Consider the following 21,877-nt stretch of genomic DNA (forward strand, 5'->3'; position numbering starts at 1 on the left):
TTTTCTTTTAACCAAGGCCTTCATCACATTTGGCATCTTATTAAAATGATGTGTCTTCCTGTACGCCTGTGCGTACAAGGGTGTGTCGTGTGTGTGTGTGTGTGTGTGTGTGTGTGTGTGTGTGTGTTAGAATTCGGTGTCAGGCAAAGGGCGTAAGAAGGAGGTAAAGAATTTACCCAGCACATGAAAAGTCAGAGGGAGAATGTATTGAAATACACTGCAAGGGGACAGGAGGCAAGCTCCCAGGGAGAGGGGACTCCAGGCTGGGAGGTGGGGACACTATTTGGCCTTAATCTTCTGTGACATTCATGCCAGGTCGCTAGCCAGGCTGGCTTCTCAGTATTTTGTTAGGTGCTAAGTTTCATAGTGTGCACTGTTTCATGAGACTGGCCACCTGAGGAGGCTCCGGGTCATCAGGAGTCAGGCTCCAGGCTCTGTATAAGACACCAGAAACCATCAAGGTCAGGCCGAATAACCTGCCCTAGTTGTTAAAGTGAGACTTTAGGCTTTTTTCCCTTTGGCCTTTGTCTACATTTACTTTAACCATGACCTCTCCATGAAGACAGGAACTCTGTTTACCTCAGTTCTGTCTTTTATGCATCTTTCCTAACACTACAACTTTCACATAGTGAATATATGTAATAAATACTTAATAAATTGAGTTAGGTGGTGTCAGCACACACCTTTGACCCCAGCAGTCAGGAGGCAGGCGAATCTCTGTGAGTTCCAGGCTAGCCCGGTCTACACAGCAAGTTCCAAGGACAGCCAGTGCTAATTTGAGACACCACAAGGGAAAAAATGTAATAAATTAGCAACAAACCCAAAAATATTGATTTTCATTTTGGGCCCCTTTTGAAAGAGTCTCTAACAAAAATGTACTGTTAATTCTCACACGTGGGTTAGAAGACAATACTGTAGGTTTTATTTTTTATTTTTATTTAATGTGTGTGAGTGTTTTGCCTGCACATATGGCTGTGCACCACGTGCATGCTGTGTCCTCCGAAGCCAGAAGAGGAACTTGGATCCTGGGGAACTGGAATTCTGGATGGTGGCGAGCCACGTGGGTGCTGGAAACAGAATGAGGATCTCTGACTGCTCTTAACCACTGAGCCATCTGTCCAGCCTCTAGAACATAGAGACTTACATTAACATTTCCCAGGGTTGTTCCTGGAAACTATTCTGGCAAAGTAAAAAGTAGAAAACAAGGGTAGAACATCTCACAGAGAACGTTTTTGTCCTCCCCACCCCACCCCACCCCCACCCCCACCCCCACGGTGCTAAGCCAGGGCCACTTGCTTCTTATTCCACAAACTAAGAACACTCTGCCCAGAAAGGGTCCCCAAAACAGTTAGGTAAGACCACTAATAAAATCCTACTGAATTAGAATAATGTGGAGACTGGAGACTAGCAGGGCTTTGATATGCATGGCAGCTATATTTACAGTATACAGGCATACTGGTATACACCAGTGGAGAACCAGATGCCCATTCACCAGAGGCAAAGGGAGATAAGAAAAGTGGCTCTCTCTGACAGATAGAAACCCATTTCACAGATTTCCCAGAAATGCTCTGCCAGCAATCCTCCTATGTTCAGCCAAAGCTGAACCCAGAGAGTCATTTGGGGACATCAGTGCCTTTTGAGGGGAGTGAGGGGTTCTCTTTGGACCCAACACCTTTCTCCACCAGTAGCACACTTGTGAGACTCCAGTCTTCTGCTCTCGTCACTGGTTTAACTAAGCGGAGTGAATGGGGTGAGTGTGTGCAGCGCTTTGAAAAAGCTTACGTGCATCAATGTGTATTATAGGATACACAGATTTACCTGGCGAGCGACTGGAGAGATTAAAGGATTCTAAGGCAGCAGACTTTATTCGTTACAAAACGGGTGGCTGCCTTAGGGTTTCTAATGCTGCGATGAAAGCACAGGGACCAAGAAGCAAGTTGGGAAAGAAAAGGTTTATTCTGCGTACGCTTTCACATCGCAGCTCATCACTGAAGGAAGTCAAGACAGGGACTGAATGAAGCAGGGCAGGAATCTGGAATTAGGAGCTGATGTAGAGGACATGGAGGGATGTTAGTTACTGGCTTGCTTCCCCTGGCTTGCTCAGCTTGCTTCCCTATGGAACCCAGGACCGCCAGCCCAAGGTTGCCCCCACCCACAATGGGCTGGGCTCTCCTGCATTGATTGCTAATTGAGGAAATACCTTACAGCTGGATCTCATGGAGGCATTTCCTCAGCTGAGGCTTTTTTCTTTCTGATGACTCTAGTTTGTATCAATTTGACACACAAAACAAGCCAGTACAATGGGCTAAGGAGAAACGTATTTTTTTAATTAATAAGCAAGAGATTTAGCTTGGCTGGGCTGACAGTTCCAGCTTCTCTCTCCAAGCCTCAGGAGGCTGACCCACTTCCCAAAAGACTACAAGTTTAGAAAAAGAAAACAAAAGCAAAACTGCAGGTGGCTCCTTAGAGTACTTGCTGACAGACAGAGCACTTTCTAACAGACAGATGGCAAGGTCCAGTGGTGATGATGTTCCGGGACACGTGTAGGCCTGGGGTGATAGGGATGGGCTCAGCTCCTTTAACTGAAATATACAACCTCCATCACCACCCACCACCCTCCAGCCCCCACCTCTACTCCCTGCTCTCGTTGAGTATTTCAGTCTCATTCTGTTGCTGGGATAAAACCCACCGATCGACAGCAACTTAGGGGAGAAAAGGGTTTGTTTCACCTTCCTGGTTACAGTCCATCATTGAGGGATGGCAGGGTCAAAACTCAAGCAAGAACCTGAAGTAGAAACCATGGGAAAATGCGGCTTGCTATCGGATTCACTTGGGTTCATGTTTAGCTAGCTTACTTGTATAGCCTGGGGAATGATACTGCCCACAGAGGGCCCTCCTACGTCCATTAACCAATGCAATCCCTCACAAACAAGCCTACAGGCCAGTCTGATCTGAGTTCCTCAGTTGAGGCGCCTTTCTCAGATGACTCCAGGCGGTGTGAAGCTAACAGTAAGAGCTAACTGTGAGTGAGTGTGCAGGACTCAACTCACTGGCTGCTGCCCAGCTGCTCCTAAACTTTTCAGAATGGAAAAACTAAAATCTTAAACATGAAACAATAGGACTGGAGAGAGAGCTCAGAAGGTAAGTGTGTGTACTGCTCTTGCGGAAGGCCCAAGTTTAGCTCCCAACGCCCACAGCTGCCTATAGCTCCAATTCTAGGAGGTTCTAAAACACTCTTCTCACCAACTCAAGCACTGGGTGTACTCACATATACATATACATACACATCTGTATGTGTGCACACATATAACTTAATACTAATAAAGAATAAAATAATAACACAATCTAAAAGAACGGACTTACAGCAAATAGGTACAAATAGAAACTATTTACGGCAAGAAGTAATGTATGGAGAGTCCTTTGGATATTATGAACTGTCAGCTGTTCGGTCCCAGAACAATGCTTTTGTTAGTTTGTTAGGCAAGACGTAGGCAAGTAACATAACATGGATGGTTTATACAACAGTGAGTGTGCTATCTCAGTCCAGACCGCTAGGCTAGCTACTTCTGAGAGCGAGGAGAGGGGATGTATTCCCCCGTCTGCCCTGGGCCTTGGAGACTGCCAGCCTAGAATTCCTATCTGCCTTCACCTTCACCTGGAGTTCTCTCTCTCTCTCTCTCTCTCTCTCTCTCTCTCTCTCTCTCTCTCTCTCTCTGTGTGTGTGTGTGTGTGTGTGTGTGTGTGTGTGCAATTTTTTTTTTACTTTTAACTTAATTTAGTCTTTGAAACTGTCTCACCATGTTGCCTACACTGGTTTTGAGTCCCTGAACAAAAAGAGGCCCTCCTTGCTTCGCCTCTGACCTAGTTGGGATAACAGGCACACACAATGCTGCCAGCTCAATTTCTCCCACTCCACCAAAGACACCCACTCCAGTTTTATCTCATTTGAATTCCTTATATCTGCAATGGCCCCACTTGTAAGAGATTCGCATTCTGTGGTAGGAGCCTATGGACTTGGGGATGGGTCAATATATGCAAACTATGACATGTTTCTAGTAAATAAAGCAGGGATTGCTCCTGTCCCGTTTTATAAAGAAATGAGTCTCAGGAGGTTATCAGAGAGTCAAAGAAAGTGAAATGCCTTCACGAATGCAAGTGGCTGCAGTCAGGGTGAGCCACAAGGTCCTTCTTGCTTTCAGTTTGATGAGCTCTATTCTCAGGCCTGGCGAGTAAGGTTCAGAGAGGGGAAGTGGTCACTGAGGTCTTATGGTTAGCCGATGCCCTGTTTTTTAAGAGTACCTCTTACTGCCCCATGGCTGAACCTCAGCAGGGCTTGCACTCCAAGGCAACTGTTGACTCAAGTGTTTCCTCACAAGTCAGCTCTCTGTGATGGGCCCATCCTGAGCCGAAAGGAGGCCGGTACAGTGAGCTCATTCAGTACAGAGAACATGCTGTGTGCATCCCGTCTCAGTCTATAGCACCATTCTTTACTTCCCTGTGCTCTCTTTTGTCTTGCCCATTGAATAACTGCAGAGTAGGTGTGAGGAGGATGTGAGTCACCAGGGGCTGAACGCCCACTCCTGGTGCTGTCCATGACAGGACAGGCAGGAGAGGGCGAGCTTCTCAGAAATGGCTTTGCCAATGCACCTCTTGACCTGGGCCTTCTGTTCTGCCTGAGTCAAACCCAATGTCCTCCTGAAGCATGGGTTAGCCTAAGCCAGTAGTTCTCAACCTTCCCAATGCTATGGCCTTTTAATACAGTTCTTCCTGTCGTGGTGACCCCCCCCAACCATAAAATTATTTATGTTGCTACTTCATTGTTGTAAAATTGTAAAAAAAACAATGGTTTTCTTTTACCCTGCTAGGTCTGGCACTGTAGTGCCCCAAGATATCTATCTGCTAGATATCTAACCAGAAGCACACATCCCAACTCTGTGTCGGCCCAGTGACTGCCACCACACACTCTCCCAACCCAATTCTCCACAAGAAAGAACACACAGCCCAATAACCTTTGATCCAATTGATAAGATATAATTGCCCACCTAAACATACAAAGCCCTATACACATCCATCCCTTAAGAACATTCATAACAACCTGTAAACACACAGAGTGGAATCTTAACGTCAGCCTCCATGTTCTCTCGGCTGCTTCTCTGCCAGTCTCCCATCCTTTCCATTTCAGTCTCTTCCTCCTCCCTTAAACTTTTCTCCCGCCCATCCTTCCTTCTCATCCAATGACAGGCTTTGTTCTATCCTGTACCCATCCTCAGCTGTATGACATCCTACACTCGTAACTGTAATATTGAGACTGTTGTGAATTATAATGCAAATACCTGTGCTTTCTAATGGTCTTAGGGAACCCCCAAGAAAGGGTAAGTGGACCCCAACCCAAAAGGCGTCTCAACCCACAGGTGGACAACCACTGCTTTTCCCACACACACACTGCCACCAGCCTCCACTCTGAGGAGCACTAGACGAAGTAACTGAGTATAGATCTGAGAGACAGAGTCTAACCGTGGCTGTGCCACTTGCTAAGTGACGTTAGGAGAGATGCATAATGTCCATGCCACTCATAAAGTGACACACGTGAAGTTATTGGATGGGGAGATGATATAAGCTGTGAGTGCTGTGTGGGACAACATGTCTGTCACAATCCAAGCAGACAGTGAGTATAAACAACACTCTCTTATCTAGCATTTTCTTTCTCAAGTGTCATATGTTAATCTGTTAATTAACAGCTGTCAGGATTCATGTCAAAATCCAACAGTGTTTGTGTCTGGATGATGGAATTGTGGATAATTTTATTGTTCTATTTGTTGGTTGATTAAGACTTTAAACTTTGTTTAGTAAATATATATATTTTAATTGTAGTGTTTCGGTAGAATCTTCTCTAGTGAACATACTAAACATGTGTTTCTTCAACTGGAAAACATTTTTTCATAAATATATTTTGATCCTGTTTTCTCCTCCTCCAATTCTCCCTAGATCTTCCCTCTCTTAAAGCAACTTTATGTTCCTTTCTCCCTCTCTTAAAACAAACAAAACCCCACAAAACCAAAAATGAGAACAACCAAAAGACTAATAACAAAAACTGCCAAAACAAAGCAAAATGAACACCAGAAAGTCCACAGAAATACTGAGTTCACCTACTGCAGGGCATGGGACCTGCCCTTCTGTGTGGTTTGTACACCCAGTGAGACTCCATTCGAGAAAACTGATCTTTCCTTGAGGTCAGATAGCAATTGCAGATGGCGTCTTAGTGCCGGGAGGTGGGGGGTGGAGTGGGGGAGTGGGATGGATGGGAGTGGGAGTGTTGGGGAGGGGGGATTGGCATGTCCACTTTCTCCACTCAGTGCTGGAAATCATCTGCCTTGAACCTGTTCAGTTCTTGTATGTTTGTCGTATTGTCCCCTTTTCATCTCTAATTTTGATTCATTTGGATCTTCTCTCTGTGTCTTTTGGTTAATTTGGCTAAGAGTCCCTCAATCTTCTTGGTTTTTCAACCAACTAACTCTTAGTTTCTTTGATTCTCTGTGTTCTTTTTGCTGTGTACTTCCTTCCACTGTGTCCCATGTTTTGCTGTGTGTTTCCTTCCATTGTGTCCCGTGGGTTTGGGTGGTTACATGTTCATTCAGTCCTAAAAAGATTTTAACTTCCTTCGTTTCTACATGGACACATTTTATATTCATTAGCAAGTTGTTCAGTTGTCAGAGTTTTTATATTTTCTACTGTTTCTGTTGTTGATATCCAACTTTAGTCCATGGTGGTCAGATAGGATGCAGGGAGTGATTTCAATTTTCTTATGTCTCTTGAGACTGGCTTTGTATCCTAGTGTGTGGTCAATTTTGGAGAAAGGTCCATGAGCTGCTGAGAAAGAAGTAAATCCACGAGCGTTTGTGTGAAGTTTTCTGCAGATGTCTGCTAGGTTCATCTAATAATGTAGTGACATACTTGAAGGCTCTAGAACAACAGAAAATAAATAACACCCCAACACCCCAAAAGGCTAGAGAGCAAGAAAGAATCAAACCCAGGGCTGAAACAAGCAAAAACAAAAACAAAAACAAAAAAAAACAAAAAAAAACAACAAAAAAAAACCCAACAACAAAAAACAATACAAAGAATCACAGAAACTAAGAGTCAATTCTTTGAGAAAACCAAAAAGAGTGAGAAACTCTTAGCCAAATCAACCAAAGCACACAGAGAGAAGATCCAAATGAACAAAAATTAGAGATGAAATGGGGATAATATAACAAACATAAAAACTGTGGCATCACACAGAAGTGGGGTACTGAAGTCATGCACGCACTCTAACTGTGTGAGGTCAGTGTGTGAGGTTGGCTGCAATAGTGTTTCCTTATGAACATCGCTGCTTAAGCTTTTCCTTAATTCCTTCTCACAGATTGGAAGCTTATCTGGGAGGGGTCTTGCCCAGAGCTCAGCACTCCCTTTATTCCATTTAACAGCTAATGAGCTTTTCATCTCCTTGAGCACTGGCCTTAGCTTCATTACACTTCTTGGTGCTCCCTTTTTCCTCAAACTGTACATTTTGTATTTTTTCTTTGCTCAGTTTAATCCTTTTAATTATAGATCTGAATAAGTGTGACCACTAATAACCACATGACATAGTTAATACTAGACTGTTTTGAAATTTCTTCTACAAACACCATTAATTCAAAAGTCTTCAATTTAGCCTCAGGCAAATTTTTTTGGAAAAGGGCAGAAAGCAGCCACATTATTCTCCAAAATATCATAATAGTCTGTTACTATTCTTCCCCTCTGAAACCTCTTTAGCAGGGCCTCCACCATTCAAGTCATCCTCAGCTCCACTGTCTTCCACACTCTTACTTGTGTGGCCCAATAAGACCCTACATAAAGCATTCAACTGCTTTCCTAATCCAAAATCCCAAAGTCCATATTCTTCCAGAAAGCAATACAGTCAGGCCTGCCACAACAATACTTGTTCCCTGGTATCAACTTCTTTCTTAGTCACTGTTCTGTTGCTGTGAAGAGACACCATGACCAAGGCAGCTATGAAAAAGAGAAAACAGAAAGAGAAAGACACTGGGCCTGGCTTGGACTTTGAAACCCCAAAGCCCACCCCGACTGACATACTTTCTCCATCAAGACCACACCTTCTATTCTTTCTCAAATAGTGCTACTCCCTGATGACCTCATATATATTCAAATACATGCTCCTATGGGGAGCGGTTGTCATTCAAACCATCACAGTGACCTTCTGTTTGGTATATAAACATTTAGAATTGCAATATCCTCTTGATTTTTCTTTAATTCATACATCCTATCTTTTCCTATCTCTTCTGATTGTTTTTGGTTTGAAATCGATTTTTGTCAGTTATTAAATATCTTCTTCACCTTGCTTGTTGGGACAATTTGCTTGGAATGGCTTTTCCCATCATTTTACCCTGAGGTGATATCTATCCTTGATGATATACTATATTTCTTGGATACAGCAGAAAAGTGAATCCTGTTTTCTAATTCAATCTTTGTCATTTTACTAATATTATGAGTTATCAGTTTACTAATATTGAGAGTTATCAATGAGGTATGTTTATTGATTTCTATTATTTTGTTGTGGTAGTGTGCCCCCTCCCCTAGCACTCCCTTGTATTTATTCCTTGTATTTTCTTGGAGGTAGTAAGCCTCTTCTGATGTAAGTTTTCTGATGTAATGCCTTCTGTAGAACTGGACTTACAGTTAGATACTGTTTAAATGTGTTTCCATCATGAAATGTTTTTCTTTCTCCATGTGTTGTAACTGACAGTTTTGCAGGGTATAGTAATCTATGGCCTCTCAGAATTTGTAGAACATCTCTCTCTAGACCTTTCTGTCTTTCTGAGTTCCCAGTGAAAAATCCAGTGTTATTCTAATGGGTCTGCCTTTATATGTTATTTGTTTTGTTTTGTTTTGCTTTGTTTTCACTTGCAGCTTTTTAATATCCTTTCTTTGTCCTGTACATTCAATGTTTTGATTGTTTCATGGGGAATTTCTTTTCTGGTCTTATCATTTAGTATTCTGTGTGCATCTTGGACCTTGATAGTCAACTCTTTTTTTATTAATTGGGGAAAGGTTCTTTTATAATTTTATCAAAAATATTTAATCTTTGCTTCTCCTTCCTCTTTTTCTATTGTTCATTAGTTTGGTCTTTTCATTATGTACCAGGTTTCCTGGATGATTTGTGCCTAGACTTTTTTAGATTTGACATTTTCTTTGACTAAGGTGTCCGTTCTTCTACCTTGTCTTCAAGACCTGAAATTCTCTCTCCCATGTCTTATAATCTATCAGAGAAGCTTATCTCTGTGGCTTTGTTCGACTTCTTAAGTTTTTCATTTTCATTTCCAGTTTTATTTTAGCTTGAGTTTTCTTTGGTCATTCTATTTCTACTTTCATGCCTTGCAGTCTTAAAATGTTCTCAATATTTCATTTAACTGTTCGTGCTTTCTCAGTCTTCATTAGGGAATTGGTCCATATCCTCTTCAATGTCTTCAAACATATTCATAATTGCTACTCCAAATTCCCTGTCTTATGCTCCAGCTAACCTGCACTTCTCAGGGTTAATTGAAGTAGCTTTACTAGCTCTTAGAGGAGGCATGCTGTCTTAGCTATTCATGTTTGTTTGTGCACAAGGATCCAGACATCTGGAGTTATAATGTTTGGGGTATTTTTCGGCATAGATATCTGGTCTTTTTTGAGTGGGTAGTTCTGTTCTTTGTTTCCTTTTGCCCAGGTTAGATCCTAGGAAAGTATGGTGGCTGAGGGGTCTCAAATACTGCTTCTGTCAGGGGGCAGGTAACACAAAGAAATGGAGATGGGCTAAAAAGAAAGTTAAAGGGGGCAGAAGGAAATATCTAAGGAGACAGGGCCCTGGGAAGAAATCCTGCTCTTCCCTGCCAATAGGCAGAGTCTGTAGGAAGTGGGTTTGGGGGGAGAGTTCCTGAAGGCAGGTTAAGAGTAAGTCTAGAGTGGTGGGGAACAGGGGACGAGAAGGATGGTGAGTTCCTACTGTTGTGATTTCTTTGGTAGGAAGTGTTTCTGCAGATCAGCAATTGACACAAAGGAATGGAGATGGCCTGGAAGGGAAGGAGGAAAGGGTCTGTGGGAAAGAGCTAAGGGGAACCTGGGTCTGCACCAAGAGGTGGAGTCCTCAAAGAATGGAGGTAGGGTAGAAGGTGGGGCTCCTATAGGCAACCTGTGGAAGGATGAAGAGTAGGTAAGTTTGGAGGGACAAACTAAAGGGCTGGGGGAGTCTGAGTTTGCACCTAGATGTGCAGTTCTAAGCTTGTGCTTTATGATTTATGACTGCTAAGTCATAAATCTCCAGCCCACTCCTTTAAAATAAAGGCCAGAAGACAGCCACTGAGGATTTACAGGCATGGTAGACCAGCTATGAATAGATACAAAGTCAGAAAGACATGCCCAGGAGGAGGTGAACATCTCCAGAAAGAATCAGGAAAAGAAAACAATAGATCAAGAAGGTGAGCAGAGTTGATAAGGGTAAAGCTGAGTGGGACACAAGTCTCCCTCATGTGCCATTGGGCAATATGGAAAGATTACCATCAGTCTACTCCAAGAGTGGTCTTCTCTGATCTGGAAATAGGGAAGGGAGATGACACTGTCAGATAAAAAGGAAGTTTCTTCACCTGTGTTTGGTCTCCAGTGAGATGGGGGTGGCATCTCTGAGACCTCTTTCTAAGGTACCTATTTCTAGGAAGAACTTATGTGAGAGAAAAGCTTGAGAATGCCTTAGGTAGCATATATTATATGGGGCAACTGGAAAGCACTGTGTCAGATACAACAGAGAGGTGACTTGCTGTTTCTCTGTCTCTGTCCACAGTATTATTAACGTCATCATCATCCTGGCTGGAGCCATCGTACTCATCATTGGCTTTGGTATTTCAGGTATGTCCTGACCCACACAGTCTATACTGTGTCCATCTCTGTTAAACCTCTTCTCCCTCACTGGGGCATGAGAAGGACAGGATTTCTTCTCCCCAGAATATTTTAGAGCAGACACTTGCTCTCCATACTGGGTCCTCTTTGCCTTACACATTTAACTCCTTAGATGTTAGCCTCTTCTAGACAGGAGCCTTAGGTAAAGGGAGAACTGGCCACGACTTCCACACCATGTAGGAAACACATGCCACAATAGCCGCTCTTCAAGGCTCATGTCGCAGGAAGCCCTCCCATCCCTCTTCTGATTGGCCAGTTCTCTAGAGCATGTATTGCTGTTAACTATGATGCAATTAGACCAGCAGCTGTCTTCTCTAAGGCTGGTTGTTTGCTGTTTCCCATAATCCACCTGACTAGGGCTAACATATATATTTTAACTTGATCTGTGACCAAGCTGTAACTTCATGATTTTTAGCCTTTATATTTTCAGCTGCCTTTTTCCTACATGACTCTATCTCCCAATATCTGGCTATTAAATAGGGACCACAAGGCCTGAACTAAACAAGACTTGCTCTGTGTGTGTGTGTGTGTGTGTGTGTGTGTGTGTGTGTGTGTGTGTGTGTGTGTGTATGTGTGTGTGTGTGTGTGTGTGTGTGTGTGTGTTAAGACAAGGCATCAGCATTCTTACCCACTTTCCTTATCATCAAAAATATATTCTACTTACTTTAAAATTGAATTTTTCTATTTTTTTGTTTTTTAAGATTCTACTTTTACTTTTAATTATGTGGCTATATGTCTAAGGATAGGTTTGTGCACTTGAGTACAGTGCCCACAGAGGCCAGAAGAGGGCATCAGACCCCAGAGAACTGGATTCCAGGTGGTTGTGAGCTGCTCAGTGTAATTGGGGAGCTAAACTCAGGACCTGTGAAAGAGCGCTAGGCACTCTTAACCAGGGAGCCAAGTCACCAGCCACTTGTTCTTCTTTCTCACTTGTAGTCCTAGCTGGAAAATGGCAATGGGTATTACCAGATCTCTCCTGACCCATGGCTTGCTTGCCTTTTCACTCCCTTAATAGATTTCTTCATTTTAACATAGCCAAATTCACCACTTTTCCTTCATATGCTGAACTTTAATCAATTTAAAACTTTTTTCCCTTCCTTGAGGTCATGAAAATCTTCTAAATTTCTAAAAGCTTCGTTGCTTTACCTCTGACTAGTATGTTTACAAACCATCTAGAGTGGCTTTTACTACATACCGGTCAAGATTCAATATTTCCATGTGGCTATCCAGTAGACCCAGTGCCATTAATTGAAAACATATTCTCCCTCTAATGCATTCATCATTATAAAACAGCCTTCCATGTGTGTGCTGATATATTTCTGAACGTGCTGGTCCATTTCATTCTAATACAGATGGTCCTTGATTTATAGCAGTGCCGTATCCCAGTGTCCCAATTGTATGTGGAAACATTGCAAGTTCAGTGCATTTAATATACCCAACCTGTCAAACAGCATACTTGACACGCAACACCCTGCAGGGTGTGGCCATTGGCTCTGTGAACATGTAGCCCAATGTTCTGGCATCACCACTAGTATCCCACCATGTATCCCACCATGCATCACCAGCACAGGAACACATAAAAGGTCAAAATTTGGAGTATATTTTTTGCTGAATGCGTATCATTTTTGCACCATCATGAAGTCTCATAATCACAAACTGAACCATCCTAACTGGGAGACCATCCATCTTCCCTTTTAATTACCTTCTTTTGATTTGCCTTATTTCACCTCTTGTACTGTCTCTAAATCTTAGGTCTTCTCCTCTTCTCTTCTCCCTCCATGAGGACTCCTATGCAGTTAACATTGCATAGGGGTGAGAGGCTCATGAGCCTCCCAAGGAGCTATTGGTAGTTGATAGTTGCTGGAGGAGGGGAGACTCTTTGCTCTGTGACTAGCCACCGCTGAGTCACCTATGCTCCTGTAGATAATCTTCCACCCACTTGCTCATCTGAGAAAGCCTAATTAAACCTATTGGGTCACAAGAAGAAATAGACGAAGTAGAAAGGAGTCTTAGGAGAAGGGCGTCCACAGGAATGACAGAGAGACCAGAAGGTAATAATCCGGTGAATATGATCAAAATTATTACACACATGCATGAAAATAAGGAAACTTATTATCATATATCACTAATTAATATATACTAATGAATAAAAGGGAAAAAACAAAATCAAGGGCCGAGGATGGATCTCTTACCCAATGTACAAAAGTCTGGGGTCTACCCAACACTGCAAAAGCAAGCAAGCAAATAAATAGATGAGCTTTGTAAATGTGAGCCCCATACAACACAAACTCCACTTACAGTGAATTGCTTGAAGAGAGGTTGAGGGACTCTTGTCAACCCCCAGTTAAAGGGTCTTAGGGAGGAAGGAGATGTGGCAGGAAGGTCTCTGGGTGCAGTAGGCACCTCTGGCTTTGCATTATCAGTCACTCACTGGCCTCTCCAATGGTTCCACACGGTGGGAGAAAGGATCAGAGACAGATGACTCTCAAGTTAGACAACGCCATGCCCTTTGGAAGGGAACGCCATGCCCTTTGGAAGGGAACTTTCCAGAATCAGTTTTCTTACTGTTAAAATATTCAAGATCAATGTGTGAGAACCTAGAAACTACTTCTTAACTTCTTGACGTGTTCACGTGACAAATGGCTGCCAGGATTTGACAACACAAATGCTATTAATACACATTTCCTGTTACCAACATATTCATTTAGCACCTCTTGGGAACTGCACAATTTCCTGACCACCCCAAGGTAGACCTCTTTTGAAGATAGGTGGTCAAGACAGGCAGCCATGAGATATCATCTAATAATGCTCTACCTTTGGACACTGGATATACCTCTATGCACTTATCAGAAACATTATTCAAATTGGTTAGAAAATATTTGATATTTCCAAACATTACAGACATTTGCAAAAATAGCTCTTCACATTCTTAGATTTATGATCATTGGTTGTTTTATTTTAAAAATTTTACATTTATATACTGTGGTGTTAGGGATCAAGCCTAGGTTCTTACACATGCCCGGCAAGTACTTTGTCACTGAATTACATCCAGTCCTATTTCTTTTGTTCTTAAAGTCGTGATATCTTTATAATGGGTTGACTCTTGTCATATTTCAATCTGCCCTTAGTTATCAGCAAAATATGGTAGAAGGAGCTAGGGTAAGTGCCAGAAGAGACTGGTTTGATCCTGACTCCCGTACTTGCTAGACACAGGGTACTAAGTAAATCGCTAACCTCAGAGCTCCTTTATACTCATGCACAGAATGCGTCTGATGAGCATTCTTACCTCTGTGGCTTAAAATGGGCCACTAAGAGCAAAGCATTCAGTGAGACATTCCTTTCTTACCTCCGGAGGCCTTGACCTGCTGTCCTAAATAGTTAATGTTTTCCATATCTGTGGTTTAAGGTTTGGTATGACAAGTCAGAGACACCATTAGGCCCTTACTTGCATTGTATCATTTAGTCCGGTTAGAGACCCCATGAAGGTACACCCTCATTTTACACATAAAAGCATGAATAAAGGTCTTGCCCAGTGTCACATAACCAGAAAGTGACAGAGCTAGAACCCAGAGTAATATAGTCACCCTCTTCCCAGATGCCCACACTCTGCCACATCTCTACTTCTTCCCTTTCCCTCTCCTGATCTAGTATCTTTCCTAGTTTCTTCATATAAGCAACTGCTACACACCCATTTTCCTCTGTGGCCAGCATGGTACCTACCCATAGGTATCATCCCAGCCCAAAGTAGGATGTATGTTTCTAGCACTAAGTCATAAGCTATGGTGCATTCTTCACAACAGCGCTCCAGCCGATGCTACAGGACCCTCTGATAAGGGCTTCTGGTATGTTTTACACCATTGAAATGTATCTATACCCGCCCCAATATCCGTGCTCCTACAGGAGAGAAGCAATTGAACATTTCTCACCTGTGTGATTATGTCGAAACCACGGCTTGCTTACCCGTGATGTCTCCTATTCCTTTCTTCATGTGACCAGAGCGGTGGTAGGAATTGCTCCATTACCATAGTGTTAGCTGTCAACTTGACTCAATCCCAGTCACCTACCAAGAGAGAAATTCAACTAAAGAATTGCCCAGGTCCAGTTGGCCTGAGACCATATCTGTGAGGCATTTCCCTAATTGTTATTTGATGTAAGAGGGCTCAGCCCACTGTGAGTGGTACCACCCAAGGGCAGGCGGGCCTAGGCTACGTAACAAAGGTAGCTGAGGAGCTAGGGATGTGGCTCCACAATTGAGAGCACTGGCTGCTCTTGCAGAGAATCCAACTTTAGCTGCTAGAGTCTATGTAGTATATCACGACCACCCACAGCTCCAGCTCTAGGAGATCTGACACCTTCTTCTGGCCTCCTGGAGCATCAGACATAAATATAGCACACATAGGCAAGCACTCACATCCAATAAAAATAAATACATACATGTTTTAATTAGAAAAGAGTAAGAAGTGGCTGAGCAAACAGAACAAGTGAGCCAGGAAGCAGTGGTTCTCACCTTGTGGATCATAACCCCTAAGCCGATAAAGTGACCCTTTCACAAGGTCACCAAGACCATAGGAAAACACAGATGTTTATATATTATGATTCATAACCCTAGAAAAATTACAGTTATGAAATAACAATGAAAATAATTTTATGGTTGGGGGTCACAACCACATGAAGAACTGTGTTAAAGGGTTGTAGCATTAAGAAGGTTGAGAGCCACTGATCTATGGTCTCTGCTTCAGTTCCTGCCTCCAGGTTCCTGCCTTGAGCTCTTGCTCTGGCCTCCCTCAACAGTGATGTGGAAGCAAAGCCCATTATCCCCTCCCTCCTCCAACTCACTTCTGGACAATGTTTTATCACAGCAACCAAAACCAAGCTAGGGCACCCTCTTGAGCTATTTATTTATTTTCATCAAATTCCCCTGTTTTACAATTTCTGAGGAGTTTGGGGGCAAATGAGACCAATTAAATCTGTGTCAGTCACAAAAATTCTTTATCAACAGACGGTAGCTTCTAACCCATCTCCAAGGGACTCTCATCCATTTTATAGCAGTCACCTAGGAGCCTCAGGTGGTCAGAATGCCTGGAGATTTGCACCAGGACAGGCTTCGTAATGTTCTTTGAGCCAGGATGTGTTTGCACGTCTGAGCACAAACTCTGCTTTTGCACATTAAGTTCTGTTCAATTCATGTAACAAGCATTTGTTGACTCTGACTGGATGCAAAGCAAGCCTACCTCTTGGTGATGTTTGAGGTTCTCACTGGTTTTAGTCTCCTCTGTATTTCCTATGGGTGAGGAATAGATCAGTGAATTCATACCACATCATGAACTCGACCTCAAATGACCCGAAGCTGCAGCAGGTCCCCAGGCAGGCTGGGGCTGCCTTTGTTTAATTACCAAGTTCTCTAGGAGATGAGTCAGTGGATTCCCTACCTATGGGCTCAAGGCCCATACATAAAAATGATGAATTCCGTAACACAATTACCAAACTGAGATATGTGGTTATCATTTCATTTCCTCTGTAATTGTGCTAATAATGTGGAGGTTTTTTTTTCCTGAAAAGTAATTTTTCAGATTAACTTCTATGACACTTTATAAAGTACAGTCACCTTCTCTCTAGCTCTGACTGAGTCCTAGTTTTTCTGCGGTTTCATTGAGAACCCATATGCATTTTTATTGTCTTAAAGGCTAATGTTTTTCCCAATTTTTAATGCAGTGACCTTGGCATGAGCTTTTTACTCTGGCCACAGGATAGATTATATAAGCAATGCTTTGATTTGTGCCCATTTACTCATAAACTCATAAAACATTATTTCTCTGTAGAACAGAGCAGTAAACGCTCTCAGACCTGTAGTTAGTACTGAAACAGTTTCCCCTTGGGCAAAGCTTGTACGAAGTCCAGACGTGCGTCAAGGAGGAGGAAGGTGGTTGCCATGGTAAAGAGAAAAAAGAGTTATGGGGGCAGGTGTATCTGCCTATTCTACCTTGGAAGGCTGGAAAGGGTTTCCCAGAAGAACTGCCATCCCAGCTGGCTCAAGTCCGAGTAGACAGTGGGTAAGCGGGCACAGCGAGCTGGACTCCCGATAGGAGAAGGACAAGCAGGGTGGTGAAGGTGTAGAGTGTGACCATGAAGCCCATTTCAGCCTGGGCCTTTGAATAAACAGGGATAACTGAAAATAAGCCTGCATCGTCAAAGCAGAGTTCAAGAAAAAGCCTGGCAGGAGACAGGTGCCGCGTTCTCCTCATGGTCTTCTTTGCCACCTCTCCTAGTTAGTTTTCCAAATCTCTCTCACTAAAGGCCACACATGGCAGCTGCTCCCCAAATCCCTTTTCTTCCATACTGCCAAACCTCCAAAGCATCTTCCAGCCCCACCTATGCATGCCCATTTCCTCCCCTCTCTCCGTTTTTAAAGCTATACTTATTCTTCCGTCCCTGGCCCTCTGTTCTTTTCTTCTAATGCAAAGCTGTCTAGCTCAGTGTCTTCGGGTCTATTTCCCATGTACTACACTCATCTCTGTTACAAAGGTCTTGGAGTCAATTAGACAATCCCGAGCCTTAATGAGCTAGAAGTGCCAAGGACTCCCTTATGTCTAGAATGTTTGGTTCTGTATTTGAAAAGGAACATGTACTAATTGTTTGTGAATCTTTAAATTGAAGAAAGAAAATCAACAAACTATTGCACACAGACAAAGAAGGGGGACAGTGGGAGAGGAAACTGCCAGGCAGAAACAAGAGGCATTCACTGCGTGCCAGGCAGTGCCTGGCATTGAAGGCCAGGCTGGGAAATCTGCAACTCATTCCCGAGCCTGGAGTAACCATGGCAAATTAGTGCCTGGGTGACAGATGTATTTGGCTCGTACTTTTAAGGAAGCTGCCTGTAAGAGCAATGCATTTAAATGTGTTGGAAGGAGGAAGATATGCACGGTAGGAAAACCAGTAAGGTAGCTGACACTGTTGAGAGGTGTCCAAGAGCCATCTCGGTGACATCTGTGGGTATCAGAAAGGCCTGTGTGGACCATCTTAAATGATTAAATCAGGTGTCTATCTGAAGAGTATGCAGAGGTTGGGAGAGCACCTTCTGCCACTGTCCTCAGCAGTCAACATGACTCTTAGGATGAGACTCCTCATGGTCTCTTCCCCATCGATCCTTGTAACTGTTCTATGATCCTCTTGGACTCCTCGGCCATTTCCTTAGCTTCACATCTGTGTCATGGAAACCACTAAAGATATTCAATTAATTGAATTACCCTAAAGTCTCATCAGTCAGAACAACTGGCACAAGGGGCCCCGGGCTGGGTAGGCAGTAGAATGGAGATACCACAGTAGTCAATGTTCCTCCAGTTGGCAGGATCAAAGGGGTGAGGAAGTTAGCTTCTATCTTGGACCAAAACATCACTAAGTACCACTCTTCGATATGGTGTAGATAATACTATAACTTCAGCCACAGCTCTTCCCTTCTCCATGCCTGAGTTTCTTCATCATCCCAAGAAAGACAAAGTTCCTGCATGTTAGAACTGAACTTTCTTTGGAACTACTAGTCATAGTAGTTAACATGAAGTTTCACTTTGTGTCACCTCTGATTCGCTATGATACCTTACCTGAGTACATGCCGTTCAACAAATCAAGTTTACACCCATTTGATTTGTTCCTTACAATAACCTCTCAAAGTAGACAAGACAGATACCGTTCCCTCCATTCCCCTGAGAGCTAGAATAGTCACATGACCTACTTCTGGTTGTTAAGGAACAAAGCCAGAATGTGAATCCTCATGTTCCAGAGTTCCTCAACTCTGATGTGCTTTCCTCTCGCTGCCTCTGAGGGCTTGGGTGCATTGTTCTCACCAAAGCCATTGTGCACAGATCTGCTGTAGATACCAACATTTCTTCCTGCTCTTTCTAGTCATGTCTTTTTGTGTCCTTCTCTACTTGTCTAACTGACCTGGACATCTCTGTCCAGCATGTATTAACGGAGAACATGGCTGTCCAAGTATCAGGGCCTCACTGGCATGGGTCCTTCCTGAATTGCAGGCAAGCACTTCATCACGGTCACAACCTTCACCTCAGCTGGAAATATTGGAGAGGACGGGACCCTGAGCTGCACGTTTGAACCTGACATCAAACTCAACGGCATCGTCATCCAGTGGCTGAAGGAAGGCATCAAAGGTTTGGTCCATGAGTTCAAAGAGGGCAAAGACGACCTCTCACAGCAGCACGAGATGTTTCGAGGCCGGACAGCAGTGTTTGCAGATCAAGTGGTGGTTGGCAATGCTTCCCTGAGACTGAAAAATGTGCAGCTCACTGATGCTGGCACCTACACATGTTATATCCACACCTCAAAAGGCAAAGGGAATGCTAACCTTGAGTATAAGACTGGAGGTGAGTTGCATCCGGGTGTGGGGGGAAGCTCAAAGATATCTGAGAATATCTGAGGGCATGAGTTATTGATAAAAATATTATGGTGTGCTCATAAATGACCAGTATCAGACCAAAACTATCAGTTCTGTTAGTGGTCGTCTTATTGTTACTCAAGACCATACCGTAGGTACCTGCAATAGTCTCTTACGATCTTTGAATTTCCTGGTGTATTCTTAAAGACACAGTCTCTTTTTGTGTCTCTGTCTCTGTCTCTCTCTCTATCCCTCTCTCTCACTGAATATCTCTGTCTGTCTCTCTGTTTATCTCTGTCTCTCTCTCACTGGATATCTCTGTCTGTCTCTATGTCTCTCTGTCTCTGTCTGTCTCTGTCTCTCTCTCACTGGATATCTCTGTCTGTCTCTATGTCTCTCTGTCTCTCTGTCTGTCTCTGTCACTGTCTGTCTCTCTCTCACTGGATCTCTCTCTGTCTGTCTCTCTGTCTCTCTGTCTGTCTCTGTCTCTGTCTCTCTCTCACTGGATCTCTATATTTCTCTGTCTGTCTCTCTGTCTGTCTCTCTGTCTCTCTCTCACTGGGTCTCTCTCTGTCTCTCTCTCAGTGGCTCTCTATCTCTGTCTGTCTCTCTGTCTCTGTCTCTGTCTCTCCTTCCCTCCCTCCCTCCATCGCTCCCTCCTCTAGGGTATAGAGGATCCTCTCTCTGCAGCCCTAGTTGGCCTGCAACTCACTATGTAGACCAGGTTAGCTGTCAAACTCACAAAGACCTGCCTACCTCTGCCTCCCAACCACTGGGATGAAAGGCACAGAGCACCACCCCTAGCTAATGAATGTGGTCTTTCTAAAGTAGGCCCTACCATTGCTAAATAGGGAAAGCCCACAATCTGTCCCAGAATATTTCTATACTAATTAGGCCTAAGCCTGCATCTGAAATGAGTCCCTCCAGAGACTCCTGACAAGGACAGCATTTTAGAAGAGATACAAAAAGAACCAACCAAACTAATGCTGTCGTAGAAACTCAGTAATATGGCCCCAGTGAAGCCCACACCTTTGTGTCAACACTTTGTGTCTAATAGATGTTTTCTGAAAGTATATATGAGGGATTCAGGTAGATGCAAGGAAGCATATGAAGACGGTTAATAAACAAAAGTGATTGCCCCTCCTTCACAGTGCTTCTGGTACAGTGCTTGCAGAGTCAAAGGTCTGTGCAAGGGTACCAATTACTAAGCATAACAAAGAATAAGGGAAGTAGAGATAAAACAGTTGAGGGGTTCCAGGAAGAGAAAGAACACACCCCAATGCACATGAGAGAAGGGGCAAGAAGCCCTCGTGGAGAAGGTTGAAGGATGGCAAAAACTAGCCTGTGCCACCCTGATCTAAACTAGTCTTTGTACAGCTTCCTCAAACACCTCCTGGGTATCTGTAATTCTACACAGCATAGCCGGAGAGTCAGAACACTCTCTGAGCCACATCTTCTTCATCTTGAGATGGAGATTAGTGGGGAAACGTGAGATGGTCAGACCAACAAAGCAAGCATCAGTGAAAAGGTTAAAACATTGGCACAGAGAATACAGTACTAACGTATGGCTCGGGGATTAAACTACACATTCACATGCTCACAAGGAGGGGGATGAAACAAATTCTATTCAGACAGAAATCCCAAGCAACTTACTTCTCTCTTCCCTTCTCCAGGAGGTGGAGGTGACACTTAGCACTCCTACTCTGCCTTGTCAGGGTATGTTGGAATAGTGAAGTCACCTTTCAAAGACACCTAACAAATACTCCCTCCCCTCATCAGCAATTGTGTGTGGAGAGCATGCACCTCCTAGCATGTCATGTTGATGGGGAAGCTTTTCCCGACTACTGTCTTCCTCTGCAACGCTAACCATGAGAACATGTAAATCCCAGTAGAAAGGCACCCTACACGATACCTAACCAGGTACTCAAAACTGTGAGAGCCATAAAGAGCATGGAAAGATTGAGAAAATCTCACAGTCCATAAGACCCCGAGGCGACACAATTACTGAAAACATGGAGACCACATTCTGAAACAGCAACAGGAAAAACAATGTCAATGGGTAAAATACAAATAAAGTCTGGAGTTTAGTTAACAGAAAAGCTGGTTTCTCGGTTTTGAGATACAGTGACCATTTAACATGCCACATTAGAGGAAACAGACCGGAAAGTCTACAGGAATCCTCTCTTGCAGAACTCTGTCTTTGGAACTTTTATGTAAATCTAAAGTTGTTCACGTAATGAAATCTCTTTGTACGTTAACTTTTTAAAAGATTCGTAACATCCGAGAGCCAGGGAAGATGGCTCAGTGATTAAGAGCACTGGCTCTTCTTCCAGCCCAGCATGTACAAGCAGCTCACAGCCATTTGTAATGCCAGCTCCAGGGGATTCCGGCCTCTACAAGCATGCCATGCATGCGGTGCACATACACACATGCAGGCGAAAACTCAAATACATAAAATAAAAATAAACACACCTCTTTAAAGAATTTAGTCCAATAAAATAATTCTAAAATTTTAAAGTTGTAGCA

The 21,877-nt window shown here is 43.4% G+C and overlaps 1 protein-coding gene across 1 annotated transcript in view; it reads left to right on the top strand.

Moving 5' to 3' along the window:
• The window catches only part of Vtcn1 (V-set domain containing T cell activation inhibitor 1), a 68,084-nt gene that overhangs the window by 35,573 nt on the left and 10,634 nt on the right, over positions 1-21,877 (top strand). Inside the window, exons 2-3 of the mRNA NM_001024244.1 lie at positions 10,853-10,917; positions 18,993-19,340. Of these exons, the coding sequence (NP_001019415.1) occupies positions 10,853-10,917; positions 18,993-19,340 (413 nt within the window). The remainder of the gene's footprint in view (positions 1-10,852; positions 10,918-18,992; positions 19,341-21,877) is intronic.

Source organism: Rattus norvegicus, chromosome 2, assembly GCF_021556685.1.
Source record: "Rattus norvegicus strain SHRSP/BbbUtx chromosome 2, alternate assembly SHRSP_T2T, whole genome shotgun sequence".
In the NCBI taxonomy this organism is placed as follows: domain Eukaryota; kingdom Metazoa; phylum Chordata; class Mammalia; order Rodentia; family Muridae; genus Rattus; species Rattus norvegicus.